Source organism: Volvox carteri (assembly GCF_000143455.1).
Source record: "Volvox carteri f. nagariensis unplaced genomic scaffold VOLCAscaffold_19, whole genome shotgun sequence".
Lineage (NCBI taxonomy): Eukaryota > Viridiplantae > Chlorophyta > Chlorophyceae > Chlamydomonadales > Volvocaceae > Volvox > Volvox carteri.
The window spans coordinates 243,245-259,125 of NW_003307562.1; the positions used below are offsets into that span (position 1 = coordinate 243,245).

General features: G+C 53.8%; 1 protein-coding gene across 1 annotated transcript; it reads left to right on the top strand.

Annotated features, from left to right (window-relative positions):
• Window positions 1-331: 331 nt before the first annotated feature.
• Window positions 332-13,417, top strand: VOLCADRAFT_90945 (uncharacterized protein; the record flags this gene model as incomplete). Its single annotated transcript, XM_002950455.1, has 18 exons — window positions 332-794; window positions 1,195-1,318; window positions 1,947-2,128; window positions 2,424-2,461; window positions 3,169-3,297; window positions 4,229-4,405; window positions 4,765-4,863; window positions 5,219-5,383; window positions 5,795-5,944; window positions 6,310-6,414; window positions 6,954-7,043; window positions 7,342-7,551; window positions 7,855-7,949; window positions 8,641-8,728; window positions 9,283-9,381; window positions 9,611-9,697; window positions 10,440-10,916; window positions 11,342-13,417. The coding sequence occupies 18 exons, from the start codon at window positions 332-334 to the stop codon at window positions 13,415-13,417; spliced, it is 4,854 nt and encodes a 1,617-aa protein (XP_002950501.1).
• Window positions 13,418-15,881: the final 2,464 nt, after the last annotated feature.

Genomic DNA, 15,881 nt, shown 5'->3' on the forward strand with positions numbered 1-15,881 from the left:
GATGCAAGGTATCCTCTCCTGCTTAAACACATTTGGCATACTGCAGAAGTCCTGGCGACGACTAGTGTTCCTGGCCAACGTGCTGCTTAGCCAAGCTTTCTAGAGCATCCAATGTTCGCACGGTTGCAGTTGCGAATTAAGCTCCACACAAGCCTGAACACCTGACGGCCCGACCATGACAGCCGTATTTGTGAGCTGGGATTGTTATCAACCGTCGAAGTCTACAGTGTCTTCAGAGCTTTCTACACAGAAGGTCGCCTCGCGTCGGTCACGTGGGGCCGGCCCATAATTGCAACTCGCAGGAGCCATCGTGCCTTTCACGCCCAACCAAATGCGTCTGACGGACGCAATGACCGTCACGGGCACTCAGCTATCGGACGCCGTTCCAGACGTTCCAGCTCCGGATTTCCATGGCGATAGCGCCTCCTATGACACCGACATGGACATTCAAACCACCTTTGCCAATTTTTCCAAGCCTTGGAAACCCATTACTTTGGTCCAACCCTGCGTCACTACAACCGGGAGGCTCTTTTCCTCGTGCAAGCCGCTGCGCGACGGCTTCACAGCCGAAGGCGAATTTGGACCGCGCAATCCCCGTGGTCTTTTTGCCTGCTGCGGCAGCATCCGGTCTTTTTGCCTGCGGCGGCATCATTTGGACCTCCAGGCGTGTTTGGCTGTATGTCAGTTGCGCAAAATACCGGGCGCGCTGCGGCGACTGGGCCAAGTCACGCTACGCCAATTGTACGACGCGGCGTTCGAGCCTCCACAAGGCTATGAGGGCGGAGAGAGCGTAGGTGCGCGTTTGATGGGAGGCCGTCATCGGAATAGAGCGTGATACCCCTTCTAGGCCTGTATAGGTGTTTGTTGGCTGTCGTGCTAATTAACGACATTTTGATGCGGGATGGTAAGGCGACCGAACCCTGCGCTGTAGCTTGGGGTATGTTGAGGAAGGGGAGGAGGGGGAGGACTACTACAGGGAGGGGTTACAGCGGCCCCTACAATCCCCTCGCCCTGCCGCATTCCCTGGCTGCGTACGAGCTTGACCCGCGCCTCCCTTTGAACAAAGCCTCCAGGGTGTGCGCATGGGGCATGTCAATGTTGCTTTTTAGAGGAGTACGGCAGCAAAGCAAGCCTTGCCCAGGGTTCGAACTGCAGACCGCAGCTATATATTTGTGCTGCTGCCGTATGATGCAGGTGCGCTGTGGAACCTGGTGACCCGGCAGGTCGATGTACGGCTTCACTCATGGGAATCGTACTCGCACGAGCTGGATGACCGGGAACGGCTTGGCCAGGGAAATCCCAGGCAGGTGTCGTACAGGTGTCTTGGTCGGGGGGTGGGGGAAGGAGAGCTGCTGCTAGGCCTGGGTGATTGGGCTCCAGGGATGGCCTTACATCTTTTGGAATCTGATTTGGGTCGGTTAGATACTGGGGATTGGGGACTGGATTAGTATGTGGAGGGCGGTTGGATTAGTATGTCGTAGGGGGGTTTTGCGGCTTGGGTGGTCAGGGTTGGGGGGGTTTGCGGCTTTGGCTTCGTGGCTTTGGTTTCGTGGCTTCGGTACGTGTTGTGGGCATGTGTTTTTCCCGCTTCCCAACTTTCCCTCCCATGCGATGGCAGTTAGACACGCATACGCCAACTACCAACTGCCAACACTCGCGAAAGGCCTACTTCTCCAGGATTCCTTGTTTCTTATAATTCTCTTTTTTTCCTGACACGACTCCCACACACATGCGGTAGTCGCATTTTCATCTTCGTTTTTGTGCAGCCTGTTTTGCAGCATATACTTTTCAGCATGTTTTCTATGCCGCCTGTGACGCCCGATGATATTTATTGCTTTTAATGCTACCCGCTTTCCCCCCCGCTCCCACACTGGTACACTCTTGCCCTGGCAGCAGCTTCACTCGTGTGTGGTTTGTCTTTCCCCCCCGCTCCCACACTCCCCCAGGCGGTCGCCGTTTGGTCTTCCTGTCGTACACCCTTTGTGTAGAGCAGCTTTGACCTGGTCAACGTCCATGTTGCTATTCGACCTGGTCTTTACGGCGTTTTGGGTGCCGGTCAATGTTGCGTTTTGCCTGGACCAGTACGGCAGGCTGGACGCCGTGTGCACTCGTACGGATCTGGCGGGTGGTGAGTGAGGGGCGCGGGGCGGACGGGGGAGGGAGGGGGAATCATACCCAAGAAACTCAAAAAAAAGGGGGGGGCTGAGGGGATGAGGTTTACGGGTTAGCCGCTTTCCCTGGGATTTGGCTGGGTTTGGGTTTGGGGGTGGAGATACCCAACAAGGGACTTTCGTGTGTGTTTGTAACCCCTTTTCCTCGCCGCTACCCCCCCATCACCCCATCAGTCTATCCTTGGCTTCAGCTTCTTTCGTTCGCGGTTCGTCTTCCCCCCATCACCCCTCCCCTACCTCCCTCATCTGCAGGCATTGTCTACCTGGTAAATCTACTTTTGGGTTTCCAGGTACGACCGTACGATAATCTGAATCTGTTACGTACTGCCCCGTACTGTTACCACACCGCATGGATGTCAAGTACGGTGTCGTACAGGCCGTCAGGGGTTGGAGCAGAGGAGTAATACTATCAGCAACCACATATAGAGTGCGTGTATATGATTTCATCAGCTTCCCCTTTTCGATGATCTTTGTATATGACTTCCTTCCCTACACAAAACAAAATATTCATACATATGTATTATATACATACACATAGGCCAGGCACTACTGGTAAAGCACACACCGATGCCCCCGGAGGTTCCGGGATCGAGACCTGTTAGGGTCAAAAATCCTTCCGATGGTGGATCGATGTACGGTGTTGACCTAGGATAAAGTTAACCTTCGAGCCGACCAGGAATGGAGTTGGGCCGGTGTCGACCCGGCAGATTTCGCTGGATGCCGGTGGTGGGTGCGGAACCTGAGCAATCCACTTTGTGAAATAGGCTAGGGTGACTGGATGAGGGTGCCCCGAAATACCCGTGGGGAAGGCATGGTCTGCCGGGTAGCGGCCGCAGGGTGAAGATATGAACCCCCTGTCCCACACATCATACGTACATACATGCGTACATTTATATACACAGTTTTTACATATATATACACATCTTACACATCGCTTCAGAGTTTGATTACCATATCTTTTAACCATCACTGCCACCGTTCACCTGCACCGGCCCAGATTGGAGTAACGCTCACATGCGGGTATCGCTCCAGGGTGGTGATGGATGGAGTAGATGCTGTACGACTGTACGGCTCTACTTTGTCGTTCTGGTTGGACATACTGGCAGTGGCGCCCTTTGTCTACTTGGTGGGTGTCAGGGGGGGGGTAGTGGGGGTTTGAAGGGAGAAGGGGACGCGTCGGGGTTTTAGGATTACGGCACCGGGGGGGGGGGGGTAGGAGGAAACCATATGCAAAATTGTGGATCCAGATTTTGCAAACGTTTAACTGCAAGGGTTTAGTTAATAATCCCTTGTGAATGCTGCATCGGGTAATTTGCTGTGTGGGAGATAGCACACACACATACATATATACGTACATACATACATACATACATACATACATACATACATACATACATACATACATACATACATACATACATACATACATACATACATACATACATGGTTTGGCACTACTGGTAAGGCGCGACCATTGCCCCCGGGAGATCCCGGGATCGATACCCATTAAGGTCAAAAGTCCTTCCGATGGTGGAAGGCATTGCGCCCCTAGTTGATGGACGGTGGTGACCTGGGATAAAGTTAACCCGCGAGCCGACCAGGAATGGAGTTGGGCCGCTGTCGACCCGGCAGATTCCGTTGGATGCTGGTGGTGGGTGCGGAACCTGAGCGATCCACTGAGAAGTTGACTAGGGTGACTGGATGAGGGTGCCCCGAAACACCGGGGAAGGCAGGGTTTCGCAGGGTAGCTGCCACGGGCGAAGATACACCCCCCTGTTTCACACATCATACGTACATACATGCTCCCGACCCTTGCGCTGTGTTTCGGCTTCGGCCCCCGGCTCTCGCGGCCCACAGTGTAATCTAAGTCATACATACACACATACACACATACAGACATACACACATACAGACATACAGACACCTGGACTTGAATGCAGATGTGCGTGTACGTTTATGCGAATGCATGTTCACGCGCGAAAACACATATATGTGCTGTGTGCTCCCGACCCTTGCGCTGTGTTTCGGCTTCGGCCCCCGGCTCTCGCGGCCCACAGTGTAATCTAAGTCATACATACATACACGTACAAACACCGAAAAAGACGTACATATTCACGCATGATATGCAGGTGATGGTGTTGGGTTTGGGTGATGCCGTGGCCCGCCATCAAACAGTTTCCATCATTTCTCTCATTCGCCTAGTACGATTATTCAGAGTGGCATCGATCATCAAGGTACGGATGTACGACGCTGTACAACTATAGTCGTATATTTCGTAATCGTATTAAGTCTTGGGGTGTTGATGGGATATCGTGGCGGTGTCATATCCCTTGTGCGTGTCCCTTGACGTAAAAAACATTTTATTATTTTTGTCAAAAATCGCGCATTCAGGATTTAAGGTTTTGCCCGACCCATGAATGGAAAACGAAGACGAAACGTGTAAATGTATAGTACTGTATTCCAAATACCTGTTTGTCAGGGCTGCTGTAGAGATGTACGGATGCCGTACACGTGCTGTTTTGTCGTACATTTCGCGAAACGTGTTTTTGTTTTTCCCCTGTTCCCCCTCCTCTCCCCTTTTCGGCCCCGCCAGCAAGTGTACAGCAGTTCCACGGGTGGTGAGGTTCAGTCCTCGTGGGTTGCGGACCACTTTTCAGTCACCCCCTTGTACATGGCGTTACTGACCTATCTGGTAAGGTGGGGGGTAGGACTAAGAAGCACGAGTGAGCGAAGCAGATACCAGAGATAGACGGATATTGGGGTGGGGGGATAGGTGTGGGGATAACCTTTATTTTAAAATGGTAGTGATGGGTGATTGTTTTTGTCGTTTGTCGTTATTGGTTTGTCGGTAACAGGCTCCGCTCGTCCCACTTCATATGTTTGTCTGTATGTGCGACAAGTAATCTATATGTGTATATTTGTGAACGAACTGGTACTTGTGCCGAAAATGTACCTCGTCTTTCTGTGTGTGTGTATGTGCTTTGAATGCCTGAAAACCGCCCTCTTCTCCGTACCCTTTTGTACATCGCCGTACACGCCCTCTTCAGGCTATGGTGCTCGTAAATCTGTATTCATGTCTGTTGCTGCTCATTGCTCATTACGAGCTGCAGCACGGCAAGACGTCCTGGATGACGAGCATTGCGTGGGAGAATGTCGCAGAGGCAGGCGCGGCCGTCCGGTGGTATCAAGCAGTATACTTCTGCATCACCGTGGTACGACGTGTACGGCGTGTACGGCTATACATACTCATGCCTGCAGCTTTCAAACTAACGTCCACAATAATCATTGCCCATACGCATTAATAAATGGGAGCTCTTTGTCTGGAAGCGGTTGGCTGGTAGCGGGGGAGATCACGTCTGCGAGTTCTGCTTTTCTTTTTTCCTCTTGTTCGACCTCTGTCAAGTCCCTTTGGACTTTGGCAGCTGGCTTGTTTTGTTGCGTTTTGCAATGTATGACTCTTTTGCTCGCATTATTTGGCAGCCGTGTTTCCCGCCCTTAACGTTAATATTTTTTTATATTATCATTAACATTTTATTTTTTATTTTGTTTTTAATGTCTTAGTTGTTTAGTCTTCACAAAAACGAAAAGGTTTTTGAAAAGTTTTTTGTTATGTTTTCGCGCAGATGACCACGACGGGCTATGCGGACTTTCTTCCCAAGAGCCCGGCGGAGCAGGTGCTCGTGTCCGTGATGATGCTTAACGGGCTGGTCATCTTTGGTGCAGTGGTGGCGCTCATTGGCAGTGCACTTAAGCGCAGCCAGGAGCGCGCACAGGTATATAATATGACATGTTCCCACACAAGACGGTGCATGTAGGAGGTTTGCATCGGCGAAAATGTCGATGTTATAATTATACCGTCTCGCCATTTCCTTTTCATGACTCATCCAGGCCTCGGGTTCGATTCTCGCCCTTGTATTTTTTTTAGTTGGCGGGCCCTGCGGCACTTTTTTTATTCCTCTTTTCCCATCCTAGGCCGCACTGTTCGCTGTGCTGCGATGCAACACCGCGCGAAGGTGCCAAGGAGTCTTTAGTCAAGAGGGCTTTTCCTTTGTACGAATTACCCCCACGTTCCCCCTTCCTTCTTTTTCGATCCGCAACCAATGCCGCTCCAATTGCGGGTTTTTACTTCAATCCGCAGAGGGCGTACGACGACCGGAAGCAGATAACTTTGTTACGGCAATACCTTATGAAGGGGAAGGTCGAGGATGAAAGGGCGTGGGAGGGCGTGGTTCGGGAGGTCCTGGTAAGTCGTTGGGGACGGTTGGGAGTTGGGGTTGGTTTTGGAGAGGGTGTGTAGAAACAAAACTGTCGACCAGGTGTGTGCGTGTATGTGTGTATGTGCATTGGGGTGAGGCGGGAGGTTGGATTACTGGGGTGTGGAAAGGAGAACATGTATGTATGTATGTATGTATGTATGTATGTATGTATGTATGTACGAACTCCGTGGGGGCCGGTCCACCAAGTCCGAACCAACACTTCCCCCCCAGAACAGGATATTTGCCCATTTGCATCTCGGCCGTGTCGCAACTCAGTGGGTTTATTTCCTGGGCCCCCCCCATTTCCCGTTCCTTCTTCTTCACAGCGCCGACTGATTAGTTATGCCTTCTTTACTTTTGGCGCATCAGTCTTTCCTTGGCATCAGCTTCACTCACTCGTGGTTCGTCTTCCCCCCTTTCCCCTCCCCCCCTCCGCTTCTACGTTTGATGCACTCTTGCCCTGGCAGCAGCTTCAATCGTGTGTGGTTCGTCTTTCCCCCCCTCCGCCCGAATCTTCCCCCTGCAGACGTTTTACGCTGAGTTGTCCGCGCGGAGGGATGAGGGCCGTACAGAGAGCGACATTGTGTTTGAACTCCCCAGCCACCTGCGACAAGAGGTGTGGGGGGACGTAATGATAACGAAACGTTGGGCGTGGGGATAATAGGGAGCTGGGACAGACAGCAGAAAGTCTCAGGTAACAGAATTCCGGTAAGAGACAACAGAATTCCGGTAACAAACAACAGAATGCTGTAACAGACTACAGAATAACGCTACAAAGTTGTATTCTTTGCGGTACCGGTGACAGTGGTGATGATGATGATGATGATGATGATGACAGTGGTTGTTCTTGTTGTTGTTTATTGTTGTTGTTTATTGTTGTTGATGTTGTTGGCGGTGGTGGTGGTACCTTTCAGGTTTCCAAGCATGTGGTCATGGAGCTCATAGACCGGTGTCCGCTACTCAAGGACCTGCCGGAGGAAATTCAAGAACTTCTTGCCGTACATTTCGTACCCATCGAGATGCCTACAGATCACGAGATTTTCCGGCTGGGTGATGACCTGGAGGGCGACGGGGGGGGCCTGTGGCTGTTGGAGACGGGGGTGGTGGGTGCGTATCGAAACAAGGTGAGAGCTGGCCGCCGTGAACGGGCGCAAGGTGAGTGAGTGAAGAGAGGGCAAAACAGAGCAACAGGCATTGTTTGCTATTTACCAGGTATTTGACCAGAGGGGATTAATTAGAATCGCGAGTGGTGTGTAATTATACCTTTTGAAGAATTTTTTTGGGGATAAGGACGCGGCAAGTGTTGCTGTTCTCAGGGATGGCTCAACTTTAATCAAAAAGTTTTGAAGTGTTGACGATTGTGACCGGCATAAGTTAATTCCTGCCGAACTAACCGCCTTCTAACTAACCAACCAACTAACCAACAGGAACGCGTGGAGATGCCGGCAGGTCCCGCTGGCCTTGCCGTACCGTGTCTCCTGGGGGAGGCTGCCGTACTGGCCGACATCATACCCTCTTGCAGGTGAGGTTGTACGGCATTACGGGCTGGAGAATTAAGGTACAATCCAGGAATTCCCGACAGGGGCAAAAGGCAGTGATGTTGGGAGGCAAGGGGTTATCATGTCGTACTCTAGCGGCGACAAGGATGTACGGCAAGGGGAGGGCCAATAGGAACCTGGTAGGGAGATTGGGCTCAGCCGCACCCGCACAGCCCTAGTCGGCAGTGGGGGGTGGGGGGGATGGTGGGGGGTAAATTGGGGTTTGGGGGGAAGCAAGGTAACCTTTTCATTGGCTGCAATTGCGTATCCACTTTGTTGGCCACTTGATGACTTCCAAGCTTATATGTGTTTGAATGGGTGCCTAGGGTGCCGTAAGCGTGATGCGTGAGATGGTGAGCCACTCACCTAAAACCGAAGGTTACGACCAGCTCAGAACCCAAAAGCCCGAAATGGGCCTTATTCGCGATTTGAATCAGGGCCGTAGTCTCTAGAATGTTATGGAGATGACGTCCTGAGTCCATTTATAGTAATTATCTTAAACTGTGAAAATAAATAAATAATTATTGGGAATGCTTGCTACTTGAATTTGAAGTATTTTTTTCCATTATTCGCCGCTCCGAAAACCAAATTTGGGCCTCGTCACAGTTCCCGAATGTGGACGCTGCGTACGGAGCGTCCCTGCCGCTTCTGGCAGCTTCGAGAACCCGCGCTCAGAGCGTGTCTGCAGATCTACCCCAGCATTGCCGTACACGTGATGCGGTTTATCCGCAACGGCATCATGAACTGGCTGGCGGGCCTGGAGGTACCTGTGGGGGTGTCTGTGTGTTTTGGTGTGTGTGTGTGTATTAGGGTTTGGAAAGCAAAGTGTGCGACGATGGGCGCTGATTTGCGATTGGCGTTTTGTGTAGAGCAACGTGTTGAGAAGGGAAAAGAAGGAAGTACAAGAAGAAGATGCAAAGAGAATTTTATTCTATTTATGTATTATATTTTTGTGAATTATAATTTTTTATATAAATTTATATGAATTTTAATATTAATGTTTATTTTAATTTTTATACAAAAAATAAAATAAGCGGAAAGAGGCTAGGGGGCATGTATCATCTTTCTGAACGGGAAGGGAGATGAAGCCCTGACCAGACCATGAGCCATTTCCTCATCGCTACATGTGCAACTCGTAGGCTGCAAAGGCAGATTATGGAGGAGCTGATAATGAGAAGCGCGCTTCTTGATTTTGCGGGATCGTACAGAGTATCCGCACGCGATGTCCGCATTTCCTTGTTTCTTACAAGTTGGCTGTTGGCTCGGTTTCCTTTTGTTGCTCCCTCCATGCTGGTGGCGTTACTTGTACCGTTGTAGGTTGTCGGTTGGTGTGAGGTGGTTCAATTGCTCAAGCGTTCCTTCATCATGGGCCCTTTGCGGGAGCGCTTTCAGGATTGCTACCTGGCCTTGCAATTGGTGAGGGAGGGAGGGAGGGGGAGGGAGGGGGAGGGGGGGAAGGGGGGAGAGGGATTATACCTTTTTGGGCCTTGGTCACGGACATTGTGGATTTTGATTATGTTCATTACCAGCCTTGAATCCCTTGATGATTTCATACGCCGCATTGCTACATCCCTGCCTTTTACCTTGCATCTCCTGTCGTATTCTTACTCACTTTTGCCGTACATGTACGATGCCCTACTCTCAGGCCAGTCCGCAGGACGGCGCTCTTACGGAGCTGTTGTCGGCCTGGTTAGAGATGAGCGTCTCGAAGGAGATGACGCTTCAAGAATCGGTGAGAGGGGAGAAGTTTCTGTACCTTTGTGCGCCCATGTTTTGTCCTCTGCCTGTCTGTCCGCCAGTTAGTTTGGCAGGAAGCTGGTTTGGCAGTTAGTGATGCAGTTAGTTTGGCAGTTGGTAAGTTTGACAGTCTGTCCCTCCTTATGTCCTTCCGTTCAGTTGGTAAGACAATTTGTCTGTCAACCTGTCTGTCAGTCAGCCAACCTGCACATCCATCGATTGGTTTGTCTGTCTATCTGTCGGTCTATCCGTCGCTTTCTCGCCGCCTCGATTCACATGGAGCCCCCGGAGGACAATCCTACAGTATCCAAGGGCGTGTGTTTGAATGGTGATGGACGGTGTTGCGTACTGCATACTGCCTGAATTGCCTCTGGGGCCTCAAATTTTCCAGCGTTTTGTTTACAAAATAATTCTGGTAGACATTGCTAGTGGTGATTATTTATGTAGTGGACACCTGTTTTCTCTTCCTTTTTTAATTTTTTCACACATTTATGTATCTATCTTCCAGTAAAAAAAGGATTAATTGGCCCCAGATAGCTTCTGATTTTTCGCTTTTACATCAAAAAACTGTTTTGTCAAATTGAGTATCCGATAATTAATTTAAAACTACATCGTCTTGCCTTGCCCGTATTCGTCGTATTTGAAGCGGATCCCCGGGGCCTTCCCCCACCGGGCCCTTTGGCACTGCCCGCTGTCCTCTGCCCTGTCGTACTGGCCCTTTTCGCTGCGCCGTACAGTTGGACGAGCGAGAAGTCAAAGACGCACCCATGGATTGCGGCCCCTCCTGGACCACACGAGCAGCCACCGCGAACCAGGACTATTTGATTACCCCCGCCGCGACGCCTGAACATGCTCCCGCATCGCCAGTCGGATCAGACGCGGCGGGCCGTACAGCCGACGCCGCCGTACTGGTTCCATCCGTGCCGCAACAAGCTGCTGCTGCGGCGGCGACGGCAATGGCATCGGGGTTAATCCCAGTGGATGAAGAGAGTGAGCACGACCCGTGGGTCGCGGACAGCAGCGCGGTACTGTTTGCTGGCGGCGGCAGCGGCGGCAGCGGCGGCGTGCCGACGCAACAGGGTCTGCCGTGGCCGCCGCCGGCGCTGTTAGCGGCGACGTCATTGCCATTGCCGCCTGTGATGCGAGGTCCTCTTCCTTTGCGGGCCGCCAGCGGGCGGTCTAGTACGTCCACTTTGCCTTTGGCGGTAGAGAAGGTGAGTGGAAGGACATACGGAGGGACAGACTGGCGGTAGAGAAGGTGAGTGGAAGGACATACGGAGGGACAGACTGGCGGTAGAGAAGGTGAGTGGAAGGCTTTTTCGCTGCGGTGTCGTCACTGCGGCTGTAGCCGTGGGTTTGCGCCCTTTCGTACGCTATTGAATATGTCTGCCGTACTGTGGCTTACTTTTGCCGCATTGGTTGCCGCATTTCTTGTTGGCCGTTGTCGTGCTGCTAGGAACCGTCGTGTACGAACGGTCTTCGGAGCAGCAGCCGTGGGAGCGGCGGCCGCGATGGAGAGGAGCGCTCTGCGAGCGGTGTCCCGGACGACGGTAGCGGCGGGCTACGGCGCGCGCACAGCAATACGGTTAGCGGATCCATTCCCGTCGACTCTGCCGCCGCCGCCGCCGTTGCCGTACAGGGAGTGCCGGCTGGAGGCGCTGCAGATCAGGACCGATCCGCAGCCCCGGTTAACGCGACCCAGGATGGGGTATTTATGGCCGCAGCGGCGCCGCCGCCACCGTCGCCACTGCCGCCGACACACGTCTTGCCCTTTGTCTCGCCGTTTGCAGCTGCCGCGGCGATACCGCTGCTGTCGTATGGCAGCTCGGGATTTGACGCCGCCGGCGCTGCGCAGCCAGCTCCGTCGCTCTTTCCACGGCCAGTCGTACACGGTACGGCATCCGCCCAGGAGCCTGCTGTAGCCTGTTCAAGCGGTGGAGACCGTTGGTCATCGCCGTCACGGAACGCCGGACAAAACCGCCAGGCAATTACGGCGGCGGCGGCGGTGGCGGTGGCGCCCTTGGATCATGGACAGCAACGCATGTCCTCCATGGAGAGCGACCGTGCCGTACAGCGCACCGCCGCCAGCGCGTCGGCACGCTTGGATAAGGGCAGCGTCGTCGAGGGTTCGCCGTGGGTGGTGCTTCCCAGTGAGTTGGAGGCGGAGGCGGTCCTGCAGCGGAATTCAGATACCCAATGGTGCCGTACGTCTCCTTTCGGCGCCAACCGCGGTGGCGGCGGCAGCGGCCAGCATGTACTGCACCAGCAATTGTCACCGCCGTCAGGGCCGTCACCGCTGACGTCGCCGACCGCGTCGCCGCGTCTGGTGTGGTACGGCGTTGCGGCAGGCAGTCCTGCGGCCGCCGCCGCGGCGGTGGCGGCGGCGGCAGCGCGAGTTCAGCAGACGCCGATGTCGCCGAGGGGTCCCGGTGGCCTTGACCAGGGCTTGACGGCGGCAGCGGCGGCACCGCCGCCGCCGCCGCCACCACTACCAGACCAAGCACCCACCGCGGCGGCGGCACTCACAGGTCAGACAACCGATTTCCGCCTGACGTTTATATGCAAGATCTTTCTGGCCGCTGGGATGCGGGTGGAACAACTTAAACGGCTTCAGCCAAGGGTTTCGGAGCTGGCCCTCGCCGGTGCGGCCATGGCAGCAGGCACAACTGCCACAGCCAGCTCCGCCGTACCCCAGGCACCTACGATCCTCGCGCCCGCCTGCACGTACTGCGGCTGTGCCACGTGCGCGTACTGCGCTCGTCCAATCGTTCCGCACGATGCTGTAGAGGCGGTGCGGGAAAGGACCGCCGCCACCGCAGGTTCCGGAGCACTCGTCAGTCCGCCGCAGCACGCTGACTCCGAAACTGCCAATGCTCTTCCCGGAGCCGGCGGAGGCAGGGGATCCCTGCTGGCCGGCGGTAGCGCGTTAAGCGTCACGACTAGCACCAACAACTACAGCGGCGGCGGCGGCGGCGGTGGTGGTAGCCGCCAAGTCCGCAGCGTGAACCACAGCACCGGCGGCGGCGGCGGGGGCGGCGGCGGCGGCGGCGGGGGCAGCCGCCAAGCCAGCGGCGTGAACCACAGCACCGGCGGCGGCGGCGGCGGCGGGGGCGGCGGCGGCGGGGGCAGCCGCCAAGCCAGCGGCGTAAGCCGCAGCCTCGGAGGCAGCGAGTATATTGGGCCGGTACCCGGGTCGCTGTCGCCGGCGCTACCAGCTTCCGTGCCAAAGAGTCCCATGGGTCGGTTGCGACAAGATCGCGCGCGTCTAACTGGAAGCCCAATGGCCCGCACCTCATCTGCCCATTCGAGGCTTCCCTTGAGGTTACCGACGGCACAACCGTCTGCTGTTAGCAGGCTGCGCTCTGGTATCCGTGTCAGCAGCCCTAGCGGCGGCGGAGGCAGCGCCGGCAGCGGCGGCGAGCGGGCTGCAGCCGGCGGCAGCAGAGCCAGGCTTGGCAGCGGTTACGGCTACGGCAGCGCAAGGCGCGTCGGCTCCGGCGCCAGCAGCGCTCTTTCCGCCGGCGGCGGCGTTAGCGATGTCGGATTTCAGTTGTCGCCTGGCGCGGCGCTGGCGTTGGCGGCCGAGTCGGTTTCGGGCCCCGCGGAGAAGGCTACGGGCGGCGCGAGTGAGGAGTCAAACGAGGGATCGAAGCCCGCGGAAGATGTTTTTGCGGACGCAGTACTTCCTCGTAGCGGTACTATGCGGATTGTGTGATGACGGAGAGGTCGGAGCTGTCGGGAATTGCCAATCTTTTTTTTTAGCCGTTATGACTAAAATCGTCTCCATTTCTCGCTGCTTTTTTCTTCGCCTTGCCTTTTTTCATTGTGTTTTTGTGATTGTAGATTTTTTAATTGTTGTTTGAAGATGGCTTAGTTACCGCTCGCTAATATTTTCCCCTGTCTTTCCCCTATCTTTTGCAGAGGTTTTTTGACGTCTGTTCCATGTCTGCAAGGTTTTTAGGACAGGAGCCGCGCTCGCGTGTTGTGTCTTGTGCAAGAGCTGCAAAGTGTTTGCGGAATGTACGAGACGTTGTACAACGCTCGTACTTAGCTGTCTCACTGCCCCACTGGAAAGCTCCCATCCATAGTTCCAGGGTGTCTACGAAATCTCTCTATTTAAAGCTAGTGTTGGTTGTAGCCTCATTAGGACGTCATTGACTAATGCCCCAGTAGGAAATAGCCCGCAAATAAATTAAGAGACAAAGAACAGGACCACGTGCATCTTCTTTCCGTTTTGTAACATTTATTAGATGTTTAGGAGGTTGAGCTGTGAATTGCAACGAGGTGAGGAAAGATGGGGGGAACGAGGCGACGGGGGGAACGAGGCCTGAAAAGCGGCACGAAGGCGAAGAAGGCCATTTGGTCGTATGCCATATGTATGTATGTGTGTGTGTGTGTGTAGCAAAACGTATGTGTGTGTGTGTAGCAAAACGCAAGGTTGTGGCCGTGGCGGTGGTGTGTCTTTGACAAGTTAGATACCAAATTCTTATTGCCCTCTCGGTAGAGGTATAGTGACTTGGTGGTGATGGTGGTAGATCTAGAGGATATTGGGGTGGCGTGAGTGTACGGCGCTCTGCGGTGTGCGGATCGGTTGGCGTGGCGCTGCTGCATGTGTTGCATGTGTTGGAACCTCATTGCTTTTACAGGCAGCGGACGTAAGCACGTCACACACACATACATACATGTGTTGGTTGGTTGTGGTATCCACAAGGTGGGCTGCATGTCGGTGGTGTGGCACAAGAGGTCAGCTGCGCTGCCGGGGGGAGTCGAGGATTCTCGCCGCGTGGTGTGACGTGGCGAGTGACGTGGAGTGGCAAGGCAACTGAGCAGGCATCGGCGTGAGCGAGGGGTGAGGAGCTAGCGCCAGGAAATCGAACGAAGAGAAAGGGGAGTTGATTTTGTAGAATTACCTAGCATTGTGATCGTGGGGCGCGAACCCCCTTGGGGCCTGCACAGCCGGACATCACGCATGGTTGTGCATAAGTAACCCGTAATCTTTGTGGACTTCGTGAACCACCTTTTGGTGCAGCAGCATGGCAGGCGTGGCATGTGCTGTGCATCCCCTGCCAAGTACTTCAACTCTGCCGCGTTATCGTTTTCTTATTATTGGCAAAGAAAGCCACATGAAGTGTAAATTACTGATTATTGCTGATTGGATGCAAGTCGGTCGGAAGCCGCTGGTTTTGTCTCCGTCCATGTTGGCACATCTGTTTTTTGGAACGCCAGTTTGCAAAGCCTCATAATATAATGAGCTTTCGTACGCGTTCGCACAAAGCAAGCCCGTATAGCCTTCTCGCAGTTTTTAAAGGCATGTGACATACGATTTAGGCTGCTGGACATTTTATGCGGCAGAGGCGGCAAAGCGGACAAAGCCCAGAGGCGCCAGGGTAGGTAGCGCTGCGTAATGAGCTGTCCCATTGAAAGGCACGTCCTTGTGCATGCACGTAGAAATGTGCATACCAGGATGATGGATAGCCTAAGGGTGAGTAGTTTCGAGATGCTGCTCATCCGTACCCGCAACGTTCTCAATTCACTCAAACTCTTTACTACTTCGTTCATCGTGTCCATTTTGGCGTCGTGTCCTACTACTTCTTCAACGTGAATGGAGAGGCTGACTGCCTTAGCCTCCCATGCGTTGGGATGAGTCAATCTTCCGCTTAAGAGTAAGCAGTCCTCTCTAAGAGATGGAGCGCGAAAGCTCGGGATTCAGATGCCGGCGCCGCTCGGCTGATTGCCTTGTCACCGTTATGTGCCAGCTGCAGAACGAGTAGTACCCACCCTAAACCGTGAAACGACGACCGAGATGCACCAATTTCTTTGCTGATAGGGCGCTGGTTTATGGTTATGACGGCCTTTTGCCTGGTCCACGACAGATGCCGTACTCAGCCCGTCGCAGAGGCGCGCGGCGGATACATCAATGATCGAGCTTAAATCTCACAATTCTAGGCTGAACTGGAGCTGAGAACATCCGGCATAAGTAGCATCTGATCTCTCTACCCATCTCTATGGATTCCCTTTGAAAATGTGCGCATGCATGCCAGGCCAATACGTTCCCCAAGTAAATGATTTCTTGATAGGTGTAGACTTTTATGACGTAGTACCTTTTATGGCAAATGTCGATCTTATGAACGAAGCTGGTATCCTAGTTACGGACGTCGGATCCAACGAACTTGACCAAC